This window comes from Helianthus annuus, chromosome 15, assembly GCF_002127325.2.
Source record: "Helianthus annuus cultivar XRQ/B chromosome 15, HanXRQr2.0-SUNRISE, whole genome shotgun sequence".
NCBI lineage: Eukaryota > Viridiplantae > Streptophyta > Magnoliopsida > Asterales > Asteraceae > Helianthus > Helianthus annuus.
The window spans coordinates 131,053,713-131,074,407 of record NC_035447.2 but is presented as its reverse complement, the minus strand read 5'-3'; the positions used below and the strand labels follow the sequence as shown (position 1 = coordinate 131,074,407).

The following is a 20,695-nucleotide window of genomic DNA, read 5'->3' as shown; positions in this document are numbered from 1 at the left end:
GTAACCGACTCTTTTGAAAACATTTATGAAAATTGATTTGAATGTACAAGGCACAAACATTTTATAACTTGGGACAATTATATTGATAACAATCTTGTATCAGATTTACATGTTTGTCCAACATTTAGGGCCAGTATAAATAAACCGAACAAGATTAAATAACACACCACAAATATAAACTCACGGCAGGTCACCCCAGCAAATGAGTATATCTTTTACATACGCAATGGACAGGTGTATGCCTACACCTCGTGCTTAAGTCGTGGCCATTTACGCTTTTTAAATGAGCCGAGGATATCCAGAACACAGTCGTAAACCCCCAATGTTATATGTTATCAAGCAATACTGATTAAAACGGGATTATACAATTTAACCATATCCGATTAAAAGGTTTCTACACCCGACCAAGCGGTAATAATTTACCGTATCCCAAGCCCGTATAAGGGAAAATAAGTTAAAAGTATTTACCTGAGCTTAAAATGAAGTTTAGTTATTCTCAACCGTATATTCTACTCAAGCAAGTGCAAATAACTTCTACCGGGGCTCTTAATCTGGAACGAAGGTTTTATCAACCTATTAGATTCCAAACGGGTCTTATTTAAGTTATAAACTTAGACTGGTTAGTTTAAAGAAAGGTTTACGGTACGAAACGCTAGGTTCAGCGGTGACTGGATTGGAATGTAATTTAGACCCAACAAGCATGAAGACTTGTATAAAATGGGTAAACTAAATACATTCTGAATTTTGAAGTAAAAATGATAAGGTTTGACCCGTTTTGGTTAATTTATGCAAATTAGTTACATAAACCGTACCGAACGCGTATATGCATAACGGGTAACCGGATGAGTCATGTACAAGTTCCATAAGTCATTATGCTTTAAATATGTTATGATATCAATATGATATCAACAATTATGCCCCAAAAGAATTTAAAACCAAATTAAGTCCCGAAGGGTAATTTAATCATTTTAAAGTTTATAAAAGAGGTTTAATACTAAAATGAGGTTGTGGTCTTAAACATTCAGTAAAAACATTTATTTCATAAAGTTATAATAGTAGGATATCATATGGCCAAACTATGCACCGTAGGGGCATTTTGGTCATTTCACATATGCTTTTAGGGACAAAATTGGAAGTCTGAGTTCAAGACTTATACTTACTGTGAAAGTATTAAAATTTATTTATAAAATCAGTAGGTGATAAGTTTTAGGTGTTAAATATGGTTTTAAACTATACTATGCACCTAATTAGCGTAAAGTCGATAATTGACGATATTTGAGATGTTTATGAAATTCTGAGATTTTTATCAGTCTTGAACGCTTAAAATATTTTATTTAATATATAACATCAGTAGGAAAAGGTTTGGCATGTTAATGATATGCAAATCTCATTTTATTAATGAAAAGGGCATTACCGTCAATTACCGAATTCATACAAGAACTCTATGTTATGGTCAGTATAAAATCTGACCAAAAATTCCAAAAATCCCTAAAAATTATATCAAAACAGTAGGTAATGAGTTTGGTGCCAAAATTTGGGTTTAAATATGATTTATGCTAAAAAGCGCAGTTTAATTAATAAAAAGTTCTATTCTACGATATCTTGCATAACTTTAGTTTGAGACCAGAAATTGATGTCAAATTTATTTGACATGCTTATATATCAGTAACAAAGGTACTTGTATACTCATATTTCCAAAAATCTCGTTTTTACATCATAAGGGCATAATAGTCAAATTTTAAGCAAATAACGGAAACATGCAAATGAACTCTGATTTCTAAGGGACCACGTAGTATAACCTCAGAGGGTTATACTAACATATAATATGGTCACAAAGGAACCTTAAGGCATAAAGATACTAAGCTAAATCAGGTCAGAACTGAAAGTCAAAGCAAAAGTCTACTTTTGCGACTTTCGGTTGCGAACCGAGCCTAAACTCAGAATTGCCGGGTTGAACATGCCTAAACATGTTCTTATAATATTTACCAAGTTATTGAAGTGATAAAACGTATTTTATAGCTTCTACATTATCAGTTATGAATTCTTTTGTAAAAATTGACTCGTTTGACTTTTCAGATTATTATTTTGACCCGACAATTGACTAAGCAAATGTGATAATTAGGAGGTGCCCTTTTTAGGGATTAACACCTATATAATTACCAACACATAGCCACATTAAATTAGAAATATGGCTGGACCGTTTAAGATTAAACTATTAGTCAAAGCAGAATTACGCTATCTTTGACTTTCGGTCCTTAGACTAATAAAAACTAAACTACAGGAGCCAAGAACACTTACAAGGGTCCTTAACACGAAAATTTAAACTTAGAGAGCTTCCTTTTAGATCAGGATGCTCCAGAGAATGCTCCAAAAGCTTGAGCAAGTGAGGAGTGTGAAAGATTTGAAATGAACAAGAATTGTGGCTGCTTCAATGCTCTATTTATAGTGTTTGATAGCAGCCCCATATCATCCCAGCTGTTACAAGATGTTTTGTTGGTGCACGATGTCTAAAGCCTACGTCTTATGTCTAGGTCATAATGTATAGGGTCTAAAGTGTCAAAACTGTAAAGTTTAGGGTTGTTTATGTAATTTCGCATGAAAGCTTCTTGTCTAATTCCGCACGGAATTACAGAAGGTAATTCCGTTTGAACTGAAACGTATAGTTTCGTGTGGAATTAGAAGGGCTATATATATGTATGTTGTTTTCTCATTTGGCACGAAATTAGGAACCTTGTCACGAAGTGCTGCCAAAATTCCACTGTGTAATCACGTTGATATTTGAATAAGAAGAGTGTTTTAAAGTGAACTCTCTATTTTCTCCTCCATTCTTCACTGATTCTTCTCTGTTTGTTAGTTTCCGCCTTTTAAACAGTGTGTATTGCCTCTTATTGACTCAATTGGTCGGTAAAACGATCCTACAATTGGTATCAGAGCCAGTTATGAGTCAATACACTTGAATCAGTGCCTTTTTCTACACTTTTTTTTGGACTTCTGGACAATTTAACGGACAAAATGGACTGATTTTCTGATATTGTGTGTAAAACAGTGTTTTAACAAACCCTTGAGAGTTTTAGATCAAAATTTGAAGTAAAAGTGACAAAAATGGGCCAAACAAGTAATTTCGTTTGAACGAACAACATAATTTCGTTTGAAAAGTTTTTAGTAATTCCGCACAGAATTACTGTCTCTGTTTGAAAAACTCACTCTGTTTGGCTAATTTCGCACGGAATCACTAATATCGCTTCAAAATGACACCTTATTTCTCTTCAAGGTGTAATTTCGTGTGAAAAAGGGTAATTTCGTGTGAAAAGACAATCTCGCTTGAAACTGATTTCATGTGAAAGTCTAATTTCGCACCAAAGTCCATCTTGTACGTAATTTCATTTGAAGCCTAGTTTCGTGTGGAGCTAATTTCGCTTGAAAGTACTGTATTTTCAAAACTTGAAAAATTTTTCAGCAAACTGATTTCTTAAAATGGACAATCAAGAATTTTATAACTTTTTTGCCCGCGGTGGGATGACAGCAGCACAAAACCCACCCAGTATAGTACAAAACGTGAATATGGAGAATGAACTTGGAACGATGAGAAACCTCCTAAGTTGATGAATATTGACGAGTATTCGGGTAGGTCTGGAAGGTTTAAGGCATGGGTTCAAGCAAACCACTTTGAGTGCTGGATGAAGATCGAATCGAAATATATTCTTCCTAAAGATGGTTTGGGTCTTGAGAAGTCGATTGGTAGTTTGACACAAGCTGAACAAGAAGATTTAAGGCAGAAAAGAAGATGATGAGTATTCTTCAACAGGCGATTAAAGAGGATATCTTGGTGTTGTTACATCATGAGGATAATTCACAATCTATTTGGCGTCGCTGCAAGTAAAGTTTCAAGGGAGTGTGTCTATGATCAAAAGCAAAAAGGCTTTGATAAAGAAACAATTTGACATCTTCACTGGTATGAAAGGTGAAACTACAAAACAATTGATTGAAAGATACTGCCATCTAGTTGTGGAGATGAAGAGATTGGAAATAACCAAGACTAATGAGGAGTGGATGATAAATTGGCAGATGCATTGCCGTACGATGAGTGGGGTACATATTTGCTGGTGTTGAAGAACAATTCAGATTATGTTAATTTGAACCTTAGTGCGTTCATTGAGAAGATCGAAGCACATGAGTTAGAGTTAACAAAGATTAGAAAAATGAATTCTTCCAATGTTCAACAAGGTGTCTCTTTGTATTACAAAGGCAGTTCTCCGGCAACAACGAATCTAAGCCCGAAGATTCAAACAGCGTTCAGTGCAGATTTAACATCCGGTGCTTCGTCTAGTACATCAAGCAACAACAAGCCTTCACCGTTTGCAAGTTATGAGCCGAATCCCAAAGCTCACGAACAAGTGACTCCACAAAGCTCTTCAAGCTCGAACAATCAGGGTTATGTTTCTGGGATACAGTGTAATATTGCTGTAAACATCAAAAATGGACAAGAGTTTACAGAAGCAGCTGCAAAGCAACACATCGCACTGTTAGCTTTCGTTCTTGAGTCATATGAGAGTTTGATAGCTGGGAGGATCGGTAATCCAGACATGACAAAGGAGGATTATGACCAAATCGATCCAGAGGAGTTAGAATTGATTGATATCAAGTGGGGGATGGCTAGTTTGGTTAGAAGAGCCCAAAGGTTTATGGAAATTACGGACCAAAACAGTTTGTCAGGTCCGGATCAAAAGCTTGGTTTTGATAAGTACAAAGTGACTTGTTTCAGGTGTACAGAGAAGGGTCATTTTAAGCGGGAGTGTCCGAATAGAGAGGTCAATAACCATCAGAATCCTTTCACCAATGATTACTACAGACAGGCGATCTATCACAAGACAAATCAACAACCTGTCGTTCAAAGACCTCAGATTGAAGATAAGCCGGAAAAAGCTCGTATTGTCAACCAAGATGATGAGAAGGTAGCTGAAGGTTTCAGTGGGGACAAGTATATCCCGGGCAATGAAGGTAGAGCAATGATGGCTGAGATTGTAGAGGTTCCGGAGAGTGTTGTTGAAACAGAGGTTGTTAGTGAAGATGTATCTGAAGAAAGTTCGGTTGATCTCGAAGAAATTGCTACAGAAGTCTATTATTATCAGTCCGAACAGGAGGTTTTAGCTAGTTCTTTAAAATCAATTATGCCTCCTAATGTGTTTAATTCTTTTGCAGGTTTCTTTAGTGAGCCAACAACAGGATCTTGCCCACAGTATGATGTTGTGAAGGCTCCGGTTGAAGAAATAATTGATGTCTCCAAAGAAATGACTGAAGAAACATTGAAAGAGATTGCTGACAAAGCCTAAATGGCAAAGCTGAAAGAGGTAGACACAGAATCTGTAAAACCAGAGTCTGTTGATACTGAGTCGGTCAAAACAGAGTTAGGTCAAAAGGAGTCAAACGGGAAATTCGACAGTGAGGAGATCAAATCAAAAAGGAGTATCTGAGTCAGAGTCAGAGTCTTACGGTGTCGGTAAACAGGATGTTAAAATTGATCAAGAGGAAAAGACTGTTGAAAAGATTGATTCAGTTTCTGAAACTTCATGCAAAATCTGTTTAAAACCATGCATGGAATGTCTTGAAAAAGACACAAAGTTTCAGGAATTGAAACAATACACTGATGTGATGAAATTTGATCTAAGTCAAGTAAAAGAAGCTTATGACACGTTGGCTAGATCTATAAAAATGATTCAAAACGAGAGTCTTGAAAACGATAAAGCCACAAGATTGTTAAAATCGACAGTTTTTGATAAACAAAAGGAAATCAACATTCATTTGGACACGATTGCTTCATTGAAAAAGGAGTTAGAGTTAACAAAAATTGAGAATGAAAGAATTGAGAAAAAGTTGATGAGTTATATTGCATCTTCATATGTGATTGAGCAGATTGTCCCGCAACAACCAGATGCAACACCTGTCTTTAACAGTGTTCCACCCCCAATGTGGAATCATTACACTCAGAAGTATACAGATGGGATGGAAGCTGCTTTGAACCTCAAACTGAGAACCATTGAGAATGAATTGCCTGAGAGCATTGATGTTACATTCTCTCCGTCTGACACTGACAATGAGTCACAGGTGATCAAGACCGTTGTTGACCAAGTGTTAGACGAAGAGAGTGATAACTCGGAACCTGAGATTGTGAAAACTCATTCTGAGAATTCAATTTCTGATTCTGAAGAAGAGGGTAACTTCTTAGACAGATTTATACCAAAATCAGACAAAGCCGCGAATGATGATTCTATCATTGTGGTTTACACAATGGTTGGAACTGACAAACTTTACTCTGATTTTGAGTATCCGCTCCAAAATGCCAGAATTGAGAATGTTGAAAAGGTGTTTAAGTTGGTCGAGATTGACATTTCAGAAGTGAACAACACATTCTTTTCAAAACCTAAAAAGTATTTTGTAATTCAACAACCTAAAAACTCTGGAAAGAAAGGGTCGGTGGGTAATCATGATCAGAACAAAAGACAAGGTAACAACTTGAAAAAGAAAGGTGTTGGTTTTGAAAAGAATATGGCAAAAAATGAGGGTAAACCAAAGGAAAGGTTGGGAGAGGTGTTTGTCGCTGGTAAGAGTACTGTTGAGGAAAAAGAGTACATTTTCAGTCAAAAAGCCATTGATGATTTCAATGCAGCGAAGAAGTTAAGAGAAGAGACCTACAAATCAACTTTTGTCGAATATGACAAAAGAATTTGTTATCTCCGCAATGAAATTGGTCATATGGCAAAACAATGCATGGAAAAGCTTGAAAAACCTATTTTGCAAAAATCAAAATCTAAAACTCCAAATGATAACAAGGGTAAAAAACCAATGATTTCACCAGTTCGTATTCTAAAAAGAGGTGAATCTTTGAAGTCTGAAGAAAAACCAAAATCAACTTTTGAGGTTGGCGAATCTTCGAAAGTCCAAAAGACTTCAAAGATTTTATCCAAAGACGAAAGTTTTTGAGAATCAATCTTGGGTGGTGAAACCAAAATCGTCAGTTGAAGAGAAAAAGATGGAGAATGTTTTGAAAACTGAACCAAAAGTTTTTAAGGATGATGTTGATAAACTTGAATTTGAACTTGATAAACTTCTTGAAGAGTTTCCACCGATTAAGAAAGAAAATTTAAAATCAACAGTCAAACCTGTGGTCCCAAATGTCATTTTTAGTATTCCGAAAGTTGAAGTAGATTGTGATCTTGTATTTAGAAGTGTTCCAAATGTAAAGAAATCATGGGCGTCATTGTTGAATAAATTGCTTTGATGGTTGTAGGGGCTGCCGAAGTCATTTATCTCGAAATGGATCATGGACAGCGGAGCTTCAAGACACATGACTAGAATGCTAGCTTTGCTCTATGACGTCAAATCTCTCAATGGAGGATATGTGGGTTTTGCTGGGAATCAGGGTGGAAGGATAGTTGGTCAAGGAACTCTGACGAATGGAGTTATATCGTTTGATAAAGTGAACTACATAATAGAAATTGAAAACAATCTGCTGAGTATCTCACAGATCTGTGACAAGTCTTTTACCGTACATTTCACTAAAAATGAATGTCTTGTCTTAAAACCTTGTTTTAAAATTCCTAAGGATATGGTGTTGTTGCGAGCTCCACGAGAAAATGACTTGTATATTCTTGATATGAGTGTCGCAACAACAACAGATCATCAGAAACAATGTTTTGTGACAAAAACCAAAGCGACCGAAAAAGAGTCGAAAATGTGGCATCGAAAGACGGGCCATATTCATGTTAGGCAAATGAACTTTCTTGTACACAATGATTTAGTTGAAGGTGTGAATCTTAAAAGTTTTCATTTAAATGATGATTGTGTAGAGTGCAAGAAAGGAAAGCAGACAAAGAAGTCACACCCGCAGAAGTTGCTGAATTCTATCAGAGTACCGCTCGAGAGACTCCACATGGATCTCTTTGGGCCGGTTAATGTGAAAAGTATCAGTGGAGACTTATACTGAATGGTGGTTACTGATGATTTCACAAGATTTTCGTGGGTGGTGTGTTTGGAGAGGAAAGATCAAACGTTCGAGTCACTGATGATTCTATTCAAGAAGATGGAAACGTTGTATAAGCTGCCGATCAGGAGAATACGAAGTGACAATGGAACGGAGTTCAAGAATAATCGCATGCTTGAGTTTTGTAATGAAAAAGGGATTCTTCATGAATTCAGTGCACCATACACTCCACAGCAGAAAGGTGTAGCTGAAAGAAAGAATCGCACCTAGATTGAAACAACTCGAACAATGCTTGCCGATTCCAAGTTGCCAATATTTTTCTGGAGCGAAGCAGTGGCAGCAGCGTGTTACACATTGAACCGAGTTCTCACAGTGAAGAAATTCAAGAAAACGTGTTTTGAACTTCTGCACCGTTATAAGCCGAATTTGAAGCTTTTAGAACCGTTTGGATCTCCGTGTACTTTTATAGATCAAGATGGAAAATTTGGTGCTAAATCTAATGAGGGTTTCTTTGTAGGTTACGCGAGCCCACTGAAAAGAGTGTTCGTACCATGCTTGGGGAAGGTAATTCAAGTTCAGCATGTGGATTGTCAGAAGCATACTGCTCCACCACAACTTCCCAGACAAAGATTCATGTTCGATTATGACAAACTCTGGGAGTCTTTCCAACTTCCGACTGAGCCAAGTATCGAGGAACTCGTACTATTATACCAACAGTAACAATCTAGTTCACAAGATCAGGTGCCAAGACCGTTGGTAGTTTCTCAACCCGACGTGGGTACTAATGATCTCGAGGCCGGTCCAAGTGGAACGACACACGAAGACCCAGAAGAACTAGCTCCAACATTTGATAATTCTGACGACTCAGAATTGGAATCCGGTCCGACTTTTGACAAGGAACCAGATGTTGCAACGACAGAAGCTGGGGATCACACCGGTGATCTAGACATCACGAACTTGCAATCGGAAGTTAATGTGCCTGACACTGCAATGCCAAGAACTTTGTCTTATCATCCTTCAGAGAAGATAATCGGTGACCTGCAGAGCGGAGTAAAGACGAGGGATCAGATCAACAGAGCACTTACATGTTTTTATTCATCTGTTGCTCCTTTACAAGAAGAATTCTCACTTAAATGTTTTATCTCGCAGATTGAACCCAGGACGTATAAAGAAGCTTTGACTGAAGACAGCTGGGTGAATGCTATGCAGGAAGAGCTACAGCAGTTCGAAAAACTGGGTGTTTGGAGATTACTAGATCTGCCTGAAATCAAAAGCTGATGAAGACAAAGTGGGTTTTCAAGTGCAAAAGAGATGATAGAGGAGTCGTCGTTCGAAACAAAGCACGATTGGTAGTATAGGGATTCAGTCAGCAAGAAGGCATTGACTATGATGAGGTTTATGCGCCTGTTGCTAGACTTGAGGCTATTAGGATCTTCCTGGCGTTCGCGTCGTGGAAAGGATTCAAAGTCTACCAGCATGATGTGAAATCTGCATTCCTGTATGGAAAAATCAAAGAAGAAGTGTATGTGGGACAACCGCCGGGTTTCACTGATCCACTACACAAGAACAAAGTCTATCTTCTGGATAAAGCGCTTTACGGTCTTCACCAGGCCCCGAGAGCCTGGTACGAGACGCTTTCCCAACATCTACTGGCCAGCGGGTTCACCAGAGGGACAGTTGATAGCACTCTGTTTTGCAAAGGAAGTTGCAGGCCATCTCTTAATCGTGCAGATCTACGTCGATGATATCATTTTTGGTTCGACGAATGACGACTTGTGTAAAGAATTTGAGAAAGTTATGAAGAAGAAGTTCGAGATGAGTTCGATAGGGGAGATGAAGTTCTTCATAGGGCTGCAGGTAGAGCAAATGCTCGGAGGAATCTTCATTCATCAAACTAAATATGTGAACGATGTTCTGGAAAAGTTCAACATGGCTCAATCTAGTCCAGCATCAACCCCGCTAGCACAGAATCACGGGATTTGCCCAGACGAGAGTGGAGATAAAGTGGAAGAGACGTTGTATCGGTCAACCATTTGATCCTTGATGTATCTTACTGCTTCCCGCCCGGACATCATGTATCCGACGTGTTTATGCGCCCGATATCAGTCAAGCCCACGCCAGTCACACTTGACGATTGTGAAACGCATCTTACGGTATTTGAAAGGCTGCCCAAGCATCGGCTTGTGGTATCCTAAGTCTGGCGACTTCTCTCTCACAGGTTTTGTTGATTTGGACTTTGGGAGCTGCAAGCAAAATGCTAAGTCCACCACTGCAGGCTGTCAGTTCTTCGGAACTCGACTAGTCACTTGGCAGTGCAAGAAACAAACCTCAGTAGCGCTCTCTACTTGCGAGGCTGAATACGTTTCGGCCTCAAGCTGTTGCTCTCAGATCCTTTGGATCCAACAGCAGATGCGAGACTTTGGTTTGCAGTTCTTGGACACGCCTATTTTTGTGGACAATGAAGCAGCAATTAATATAACGAAAAACCCGGTTCATCATTCCAAAACAAAACATATTGAAATCCAATATCATTTCATCCGTGATTATCATGAGAGGAAATTGATTCGGATAGAACATATTCACACCGATGAACAGAAGGCTGATTTTTACACCAAACCGTTTTATAAAAAGAGATTTAATTATCTTTTGAAATTAAATGGGATGAAAAATTTGTTTTCTGGGAGGGTGGTGGAATGTGAAGCCGAGGAGGATGGCGATCTGATGTGATCCACGTTGTGTTGTCAAAGTTTTTGTACAGTTTATTTTTTGCTTTCGATAAAAACAAAAACACAAAAATATGTTTTTATTTTTAGGGGGAGAAAGGTTGCAGAAAAATACAAAAACATGATAAAATTTCAAAATCCAAAAACATTAGAAAATCTGAAAAATCCAAAAACATTGAAAAAACTGAAAAAGAGTTTGTGTAAAAAGGGGAAATGATAGTACATCAGCTAGACAGATACAGTACGCTAAAGAATTGTATTGTTAAAAATGTGTTAAACAGTCTTGTGAATGATGTGTCGATAGGTTTTTACACATTTGGGATATAAACAAAAATAATAACTTGCTTTTACGTGGGGAACATCTCCAGGATATATAGGTAACCCCTGAAATCTTGTTTGAAAGGTCCTATTTCTGACATACTAGGTCTTTGTACGTGATGATATCTGGGGTATTATACTAGGACTTCTGATTTTGCGGAAGCAATAGCCTAGTCCTCGTATAATACTCTGCACAAGCTTTACTCGTAAAGCCTCCCCTCAACATAAAAAATGATGAAACATTGCAAAATGCTAATCATGTGCTGTTATAAAAAGATACCCAAAGGGAACCCACCGAAAGTCGAGCCGTCATCTCTTTGCTGAACGGAAGTTCTGACCTGAGCTCTCACGGTCTTGCATTCACCCCATTACAGATATCATTAGTGTACATTCACATGTAAGATTGAATATAGTGATATGGATACGGGAGTATATTCTGAGGTGGTACATGCGTAAAAGTCAAGATCTTAAAACACTAAATCTGTATCCCGAATAGATTGAACTTTGTGTGAGAATTTAAGAGGATCAGTATATCGACAATCAAAGCAAATTGTTTAATGCTGTGTATGAAATCTAAGCTTAACGGTACTCGTATCTTGTCCGCAGCTGATATGATCCCCTAACACACTCGCAAAAATATTGTGTGTACAATATTCTGTTTATCTTAATCAAAAATACAAAAAGATTTGCATTTCATCTTGTTTTCGACAACGGACGTTGGGGATCAGATGATCAAAGTCTTATGTGCAGAACATGTCTGGATCATGAGGTTTGGGTAAGCAGAAGATTGAAAATGTGTTGGTAAATTGCTTGAAAGTTCAAAAGTTCATTAATTTGAACCTAAAATTGTTTCAAAAATCAGCATCTTCATAATCTGGTCAGCCAAGGTCATTAACTTGGACTTGGCAGGCTAAACAGTTGATCATGGTCATTAATTTGGACTTGGTTAGCTGGGTGTGTCGGTAAATTATCAAAAAGTGAAAAATTTAAAATTTTGAAGTTAATTTCGCTTGAAGTTATAATCTTGTTTGAGCCTAATTCCGTTCCAAACATGTAATTCCGCGTCAACCATAATTTCGTGTGAACATAATTTCGCGTGAAGAACATCAGAGGTAATTCCACGCGGAATTATCCTGTCTATAAATAGGGTGTAATATCGTTTGAATGGTTCATTTCTGTAATTCCGCTTCAAGTTATCTTGTTCAAGGCGATTTCAAACGAGATTTCAAAATCATCATTTTATAGCCGTTACTCTGTCCGATTGTTGATAGATTCTTGATCTTAGTTGGCTGGTTCAACTATTATCATGGGAAAGGTAGGAGATCTGTGTTGATTTAACCCGGATTTGTCTGATTTCGTTTGAACGGTGATGAACAGTTGATAAATCTTAGATCTAGGGTTTGCTTGTGATGTTTAATAACTGAATAACATACCCTTGTACACGGAATATGATCTTAAACATGATCAGGGTTTCAATTTTGTCTGATTTAAGTGTTGTCGGTTATTCAGAGTGTTTAATCTTAGATCTAGGATGTTTCAGTGGACCAAAATGTATAAAAATCATACTATAGTGCTCGGATTTCATCAAATAACAAACCCAGTTCACCAATTTGATCATCAGTTATTTAAAATGGATTGTTGGTTAATTCCGTTTCAAAATGGTAATATCGCTTGAACTGTAATTCCGTTTGAAAAATGATACCGTTTGAACTAGTGATTCCGTATGAGACCTGATTTCGTGTGTAGATGTAATTTCGTTTAAGATGTGTTTCCGCATGGAATGTGTAATTTCGTTTGAATAGGAATTGAGTTGAAAATTTTCTAAGTGTTTGATCTGGTTATATGTTGTGATTTTGTAGACTTCGAATGTATTGTTTGATCCACTGCACAACACTTGTTGTGTTTATGATAGAGCTATTCCAAACATGGCTGGATTTACAGGAATTCTGGAGTTCATGGAGAGATTGCCAATTCAGAAAGCACTGTCGAACCAACGTTTGGTGTTCAGATCTCATATTAAACGTTTTTGGGAGAAGGCAACTTATGATGAAGCAAACAAGACAATTAATTCAGTTGTGAGGGTGAATGGAAAAAATGAACCGATTATTATCACTGAACAGCTTGTAAGAGAGGTGATGAATTTTCCGGATGATGAGAACTCTCCAACGAAGTTCCCAGAGAGGATGGTAAAAGGGTGCATGTTAAGGATGGGTTACAACGGTGATCTGAATAAAGCAAATTATTTGAAAGCATGTTTTCCAAGGTTGTACAAGTTTCTGATTCATTCTATTGTACTTGCTCTCAGTCACAGGAAAGGAGGGTACGATGTGATGAGAGATTACCAAATGAACATGGTGACAGCTCTAGTGCTTAACAAGAAGTATAATTTTTCGAAGATTGTGTTTCATTATCTGGTTAAGAATGCAACTTCAGAAAGCAAGACTTGGGTGTATCCACGTTTTATTCAGATGATATTAGATCATGCTTATCCTCAGTTGGAGAGAGACGAAAAGAATGATTTGTTGGTATTATATCACATGGATAATGAATCTTTGAAGCAGTTGGCTAGATATCATCCAAATCATCCAGAGCCATCGTCAAAAGTTGAATTCTTTGGCTTCATTAAAGATAAGAATTATCAAGATCCAGATCCAGTTAATCATCAGAACTGGAGGAATGAAGCAGAAATGAAAGGAAAGAGTTATGCTGATGAGCTGAAAGTTCTTAAAAATTTCAGAGAATCTCGCAATGAATGGTTCTTAAAAGAAGTGAAAAAGAAGAAAAGAAAGAAAGCAACTCCAAAAGTTCAAACTGAAGAAGGTTCTTCATCTCAACCTAAGAAACGTCGAAAGAAAACAGTTGAGACTTTGCTTGTCGATGAACCAGATGAAGAAGAACCAGAAGCAGAAGCTGAAGCTGAAGTTAATGTGGGAACTGATGTTCGTTTATCCCCTAATTCTGAAAAGTTGTTGAAAGATCTTAATGCTTTTAATTCTGAAAAAGAAAAGGAAGCTGGTGAGAAAGAAGGTGACGATGGTGATAAAAGCTCTTCAAGTTCATCTGATGAAGAAATTGATGAGACAGAGGGTGCAAAGAGAATTCAAACTGAGATTGCAAAAGAAAAGCAGCTGAAAAGAAAGAGGAGACAGGAGAAGGATGATGATTTGTATGTTCCGTCTCCTGAGCATGTGATAGAGTCTCAGACACCACCATCTGGTGGTAGAAAGAAAGCAAGTACTAGAAAGAGTATTGCATCTCCAAGAGAAGCGAGACAAAAGTTAACTCTTAAGCTGCCAAAACGTACACCAAAAACAAAACAACCTATACCACCACCTTCACCACCACCTGAACCATCACCACCAAAATCACCACAACCATCATCACCAAAATCACCACATCCATCACCACCTAAATCATCACATCAATCACCACCAAGACAACCATCTCCTATCCAATCACCACCACATCAAACAACATTCCAAGAACAACCTATTCTTTCTTCACAACAAATCTTCCAAACACCACCAACTTCACAACCACATGTTCAATCCACACCTGGTTCGTCTGGTTATAAAATGTTTCCAAACGTTCCAGAAGGTATTTCTCTTGAAGAAATTGGAGATTTTGACTTTGCGAATATTGCACAAGTAAAGAATGTGGAAAAGAAGGTTGATGCAATTTTGGTTGAAAATAAGAGATTGGCAGATCGTGAAAAAAATACTTGAGATGTGTGTTAAGAAAGTTGAATCTGAGAACAAGTCTTTGCTAAAGAAAATTGAAGCATATCAGACAGAAATTGATATTCTAAAAGTTAAAGTAGCAGAGTTAGAAGAAGAGAAAGCGCACAGAGACGAACAAAATAAGTACTTTGAATTGAAGAACAAAGAACTTGAAGCTGCCAAAGCAATGAAAGAACATGAGTTGTATATGATGAATAAAGTGCCTGAAAATATGCTCGGAAAGTCTATAGAACAGAGGTTTGAAGAGATAGAAGTTGAAAAGTTAAGAGCAAAATGTCAAGCTGAAATTGATGCTGAAATGAAGTATAAAGGAAAGATGATGTGTTCAGAATCTCCTGTTCAGAATCCTCGCCCGATATCTGCTGTGTCTGCTATCTTTAAGGAAGATGTGTTACTCGAAGATGTTATTGATGAAGGAGATGATGAAGAGGATGATGAAGAGGATGATGTTAAAGAGGATGATGAGGATGAGGATGATGACGAAGAGGATGATGAGGAAGATAAAGTTGATGATGCAGATGATGTGTTCTCTGCAAGCAGTCATAGTGACGATGGTAATGATGATGATGATAGTCAGGGTGGTACTGGTGTCAAAGTTACTGAAGCGTCAAATGAACAGAATGTTGATGATTATATGCATGATGATGCGAATGAAGATCATGAGAGTGCTGAAGGTGAGGGGGAGCAAGTGGATGATCAAAATGTTGATACAGTTGAAAAGTTGATTTTACGTCTGGAGCCTGAAATAGAGGAAGGTGAAATTAGGCACACGTATACAATGGCTGAGATTATCGAGCTGACGAAAATTGATGATCCTGATTTTAAGTTTGATTTTGAAGAAGAGTTGAATGCTTTCGATATCAACCAACAACCTGAGTATGAGTACAAGTATGTTGATGAGGCTGATAACTATGATAGGGTTGAGGTTGAGGATTGTACTGATGAAGATAGTGTGAATGAAGATACTTCAGAATTTCCAACTCTTGTAGAGTTCTTCATTCAAGAGAACATAGATGAACTAAGGAGAAAGGTTGCTGAAATTCTGAAAGATAAGAAATTTGATTGTACGACAAAAGATCCACAGAAGGAAGAAAGAAAGAAGTGGTTCCGTAAAGATACTGAAAGGAAGTTCAAGCGTCCTTTGAAGTTTTACAAGAGAGATAGAGATGTTCCGCTTGGTGATATCATTAGCTGGGGATTTCTACCTCAAGTTAATGCATATGCTATTCGTAGAGAATACGGTGTGCAATACTTTGAACGTCTTTATGATATTATGTCCCTACCTTGGTGGGATGTAGAAGAGTTGTCAAAGGTTAGAACATTGGGCTACCCAATCAGAAAGAATGATGTGCCTATGTGGGGTTTGATAAAGTATGAATTGTTGAAAAACTTCAAGCACTAGAAGCCTCATTACCCGAAGAAAGTTCAAATGGTAGATCCAGTAACTGGAGTTGAAGAGACAATTTTACATGTGAAGAAGCCTAGAGTGATCAAGAATATCCCTGTGCCGAAAATGGAACAAGAGTTTTATAAAGGTTTTGTATGTTGGGTTTACAGCTGTATATCGACTGAAGCTGTGATTACTTACAGGGCAGAAAATGAAGTTAGAGAAATCTTTGTGTATGATCCTCTATGGCTGGTGAACTATTCAGCTAAAGACATAGAATGTTTGTTCGTAAACAAAATCTGGTTCAAAGCTGAAGATAGAGATCAGGCGATGCAATTTCAGAAAGTTGTGTCTATTTGCTTTCAGAAGGGTATTAATGCTGAAAGTAAATGGAACTCAAAGTGGCGAAAGATTGAAGAGGAAGAGAAGTTAAAGGCTGAGAAAGAACGTATAGCACGTGAAGACAGAGATAACATGATGCGGCATACTGTCGTTCAACGAATGGCCGCTGAAGAAAAGAAGAAAGTTGATGAGAACGAAAAGCTTAGGAAGATATTGCTGCGAAAACCTAAGCAAAGGGAAGAGAAATTCAAGTCGCTGTGAAGAAAGCGGTGAAGACCAGACTAAAGACTCCGGCTATATCCAAGGGGGAGTTTGTTGGTGCACGATGTCCAAAGCCTACGTCTTATGTCTAGGTCATAATGTATAGGGTCTAAAGTGTCAAAACTGTAAAGTTTAGGGTTGTTTATGTAATTTCACATGAAAGCTTCTTGTCTAATTCCGCACGGAATTACAGAAGGTAATTCTGTTTGAACTGAAACGTATAGTTTCATGCGGAAATAGAAGGGCTATATATATGTATGTTGTTTTCCCATTTGGCACGGAATTAGGAACCTTGTCACGAAGTGCTGCCAAAATTCCACTGTGTAATCACGTTGATATTTGAATGAGAAGACTGTTTTAAAGTGAACTCTCTGTTTTCTACTCCATTCTTCACTGATTCTACTCTGTTTGTTAGTTTCCGCCTTTTAAACAGTCTGTATTGCCTCTTATTGACTCAATTGGTCGGTAAAACGATCCTACATGTTTTCTGATGAGTACAAGTGTCCAAAGTGGTTTTTAGAAACTATTAGAACCCATAGAATTCGAGTCATGGTTGGATTGGATAAGAAACATGCAGAAACCTGCACCTGTGCATGTAGTCTGACAATATTATGCCGTCGCGTCGTGCGACAGCAAGCACACTATAAGGTCGCGTAGCGCGACGCTATGGAGACCAGCTCACCAAGTTTTAAACTTGGCAGAAACGACCCCTGAACCTTTTAAAGCCTTATAACTTTCATTTCAATCACTTTTAACCCTTAAAGTTAGTACATGGATGATCTTTTAGGATATAATCAAACACCGTTAGTTCCGGTTTCGTTGAACGGTATCTGGAAACATTAGTTTCACCTTGTTGACGCTTTTAATCCTTTTTCTTGGGATTTGCAATTTAAATCGTTTGTTTGCGTCGAAACTCCACGAAATCATTTTCCGACAATCGGGAGAGTATAATAAAATATTACAAAGCCTCGGGATCGTTAAAAGGTCACTCAGTGGTAAGAATTTACATGTTGACACTTTTAACCCCTGTATTTTGTAAATTTTTGATTTTAAGCACAAACGGCTTCTGGTGTTCGACAATTTATTCAATAAAGAATACGAACATCATATGAGGTCAATCAGAGGCACAAGTTTGGCATATTGACACTTTTGGTCCTTCCACATACAACTTTACACTGTTTGACAACTTCAGTCCCTCAAGTTAACTTTTAACATGATCAGGGTTTATGACACGTGTCATCATTGTATTGGACATGATTTTTGCGAGGTGTTACATCCTCACCCCCTTAAAAAAAATCTCAACCTCAATATTTACTGAAATAAATGAGGGTATTTTTGTTTCATCATGGATTCAACTTCCCACGTAGATTCTGGGCCTCTACGGGCATCCCATTTAACTTTTACAATTGGCACATTCTTTCTTCGAAGCTTCTTAACCTGTCGATCCTTGATCGACAAAGGTTTTTCAACAAACTTTAAGCTTTCATCAATCTGCACGTCCTTATGAGACATTGCTAGCGACTCATCGGCTAGACATTTCTTTAAATTACATATGTGGAACACATTGTGAATTCCACTAAGCTCTTCAGGTAGATTCAGCTTGTAGGCCACACTTCCGACACATTCGATAATCTCGAATGGTCTGATATATCTTGGGCTCAGCTTGCCTTTTTTTCCAAATCGCATCACTCCTTTCCAGGGTGACACTTTAAGTAGTACCCTATCACCTACCTCGGATTTTAGGGGTTTATGCCTCTTATCAGCGTAGCTCTTCTGCCTATCCCTGGCAGCTTTCAGACGATCACGGATCTGAACAATCTTATCCGTCGTCTCCAAGACTATCTCAGGTCCTGATAGTTGGGTTTCTCCAACTTCCGCCCAACAAACTGGCGTTCTACATTTCCTTCCATACAAGGCCTCAAAAGGCGCTGCTTGGATGCTCGAATGATAACTATTGTTGTATGAAAACTCAATCAAAGGAAGATGGTCATCCCAACTTCCACCCAAATCAATAACACAAGCCCGGAGCATGTCTTCTAATATTTGAATCGTACGCTCACTTTGCCCATCCGTCTGGGGATGGTAAGCAGTACTGAATTCAAACGAGTGCCTAAAGATTGCTGAAAGCTTTTCCAACAGTGAGATATGTATCTTGTATCTCTATCAGAGATAATAGATACTGGCACTGCGTGGAGAGATACATCTCATCCACATATAGCTGGGTTAGTTTATCGGAGCTATGCGTCTCCTTTATAGGTATGAAATGAGCTGACTTCGTCAGTCTCTTGACTATAACCCATATCCTACCATTTCCATGTTTCGTCTTTGGTAACTTGGTGATGAAATCCATAGTTACCATTTCCCACTTCCAAGTGGGAAGTTCAGGCTGTTGTAGTAAACCTGACGGCTTTTGATGCTCGGCTTTAACTTGTGCGCACGTCAGACATTTAGCCACATATGTGGCTATAGATTTCTTCAAACCTATCCGCCAGTAATTTGCCTTCAGATCCTGGTACATCTTATCACTACCCGGATGAACTGAATATTTAGAACTATGCGCTTCTTGGAGGATTACATCTCTAAGTCCTCCATGAATTGGAACCCAGATTCGACCATTCAATCTAAGGATTCCATCTTTGCCAAAAGACAATTGATCAGCAGTTACACCTAACTTTTCATTCGGAAAGTTAGGTTCCAGTATAGCTTCCTTTTGAGCAGCTAACAGCCTTTCATTTAAGCTGTTCTTTAGTTCAATGCTTTTAGCATTGAACCTAATAGGTTTGATCCTTTCTTTCCTGCTTAACGTCAGCAACAACATTCGTTTTGCCCGGGTGATAGCGAATTTCACAATCATAGTCGTTCAATGTTTCCATCCAACGACGTTGCCCCATATTGAGATCTTTCTGGTTAAACAGATGTTGAAGGCTCTTGTGATCTGAATAGATTACACACTTGGTTCCATATAGGTAATGCCTCCATAATTTTAGTGAAAATACAATGGCACCCAATTCTAAATCATGGGTGGTGTAATTTTTCTTGTGCACCTTCAGTTGATGAGATGCATAAGCAATCACATTGCCTCTCTGCATAAGCACACAACCCATACCAGTGTGCGATGCGTCGCAATAAACACCAAACTCTTCTATCCCTTCTGGCAATGTTAACACAGGAACATTGCTTAACTTCTGTTTAAGAATCTCGAAAGATTCTTGTTGTTTGGGACCCCAATCAAACTTTATATTCTTGCGAGTTAACGAAGTTAAAGGTGCAGCAATTCTGGAAATGTTTTCGATGAAAATCCTGTAGTAACCAGCCAAACCTAAGAAGCTACGAATTTCTATGGGCGTCTTAGGTGCTTGCCAATTCATAATCGCTTCAATTTTAGCGGGATCCACCTGGATACCACGCTCACTACCACATGTCCAAGAAATTGGACTTCTTGAAGCCAGAATTCACATTTAGAGAACTTTCCGTAGAGCTTCTCTTGTTTCAGAAGTTTAAGGATGCATCGAAGATGTTTTTCATGATCGGCTTGACTCTTGGAATTAATAAGTATGTCATCAATGAATACAATGACAAACTTGTCTAGATACGGCTTGCAGACACGGTTCATGAGATCCATGAATGTTGCAGGTGCGTTAGTAAGCCCAAAAGGCATCACTAAGAATTCTTAATGGCCATATCTTTTTCTGAATGCGGTTTTGTGTACATCTTCGGTTCTGACCTTCAACTGATGATACCCCGACCTCATATCGATCTTTGAGAAGTAACTTGCCACCCTTGCAGCTGATCGAACAGATCATCGATCCTGGGCAATGGATATCAGGTCTTGATTGTAACTTTGTAATGCATAGACGCATTGATCCATCCTTTTTCTTTACAAATAAAATAGGCGCTCCCCAAGGAGACGAGCTAGGTTGAATAAAACCTTTCTCCAATAGATCAT

General features: G+C 38.1%; 1 protein-coding gene across 1 annotated transcript; it reads left to right on the top strand.

Moving 5' to 3' along the window:
- Positions 1-14,745: 14,745 nt before the first annotated feature.
- Positions 14,746-16,161, top strand: LOC110914179 (FK506-binding protein 5-like). The gene is made up of 2 exons (XM_022158991.1): positions 14,746-15,162; positions 15,247-16,161. The coding sequence occupies exons 1-2, from the start codon at positions 14,746-14,748 to the stop codon at positions 16,159-16,161; spliced, it is 1,332 nt and encodes a 443-aa protein (XP_022014683.1).
- The last annotated feature ends 4,534 nt before the right edge of the window (positions 16,162-20,695 follow it).

Coding starts and splice junctions, on each gene's coding strand:
- LOC110914179 (XM_022158991.1), top strand. CDS start 14,746: ATGTGTGTTAAGAAAGTTGAATCTGAGAACAAGTCTTTGCTAAAGAAA. Junction 15,163..15,246: donor AAGATGTGTTACTCGAAGAT/GTTATTGATGAA, acceptor GATGACGAAGAG/GATGATGAGGAAGATAAAGT.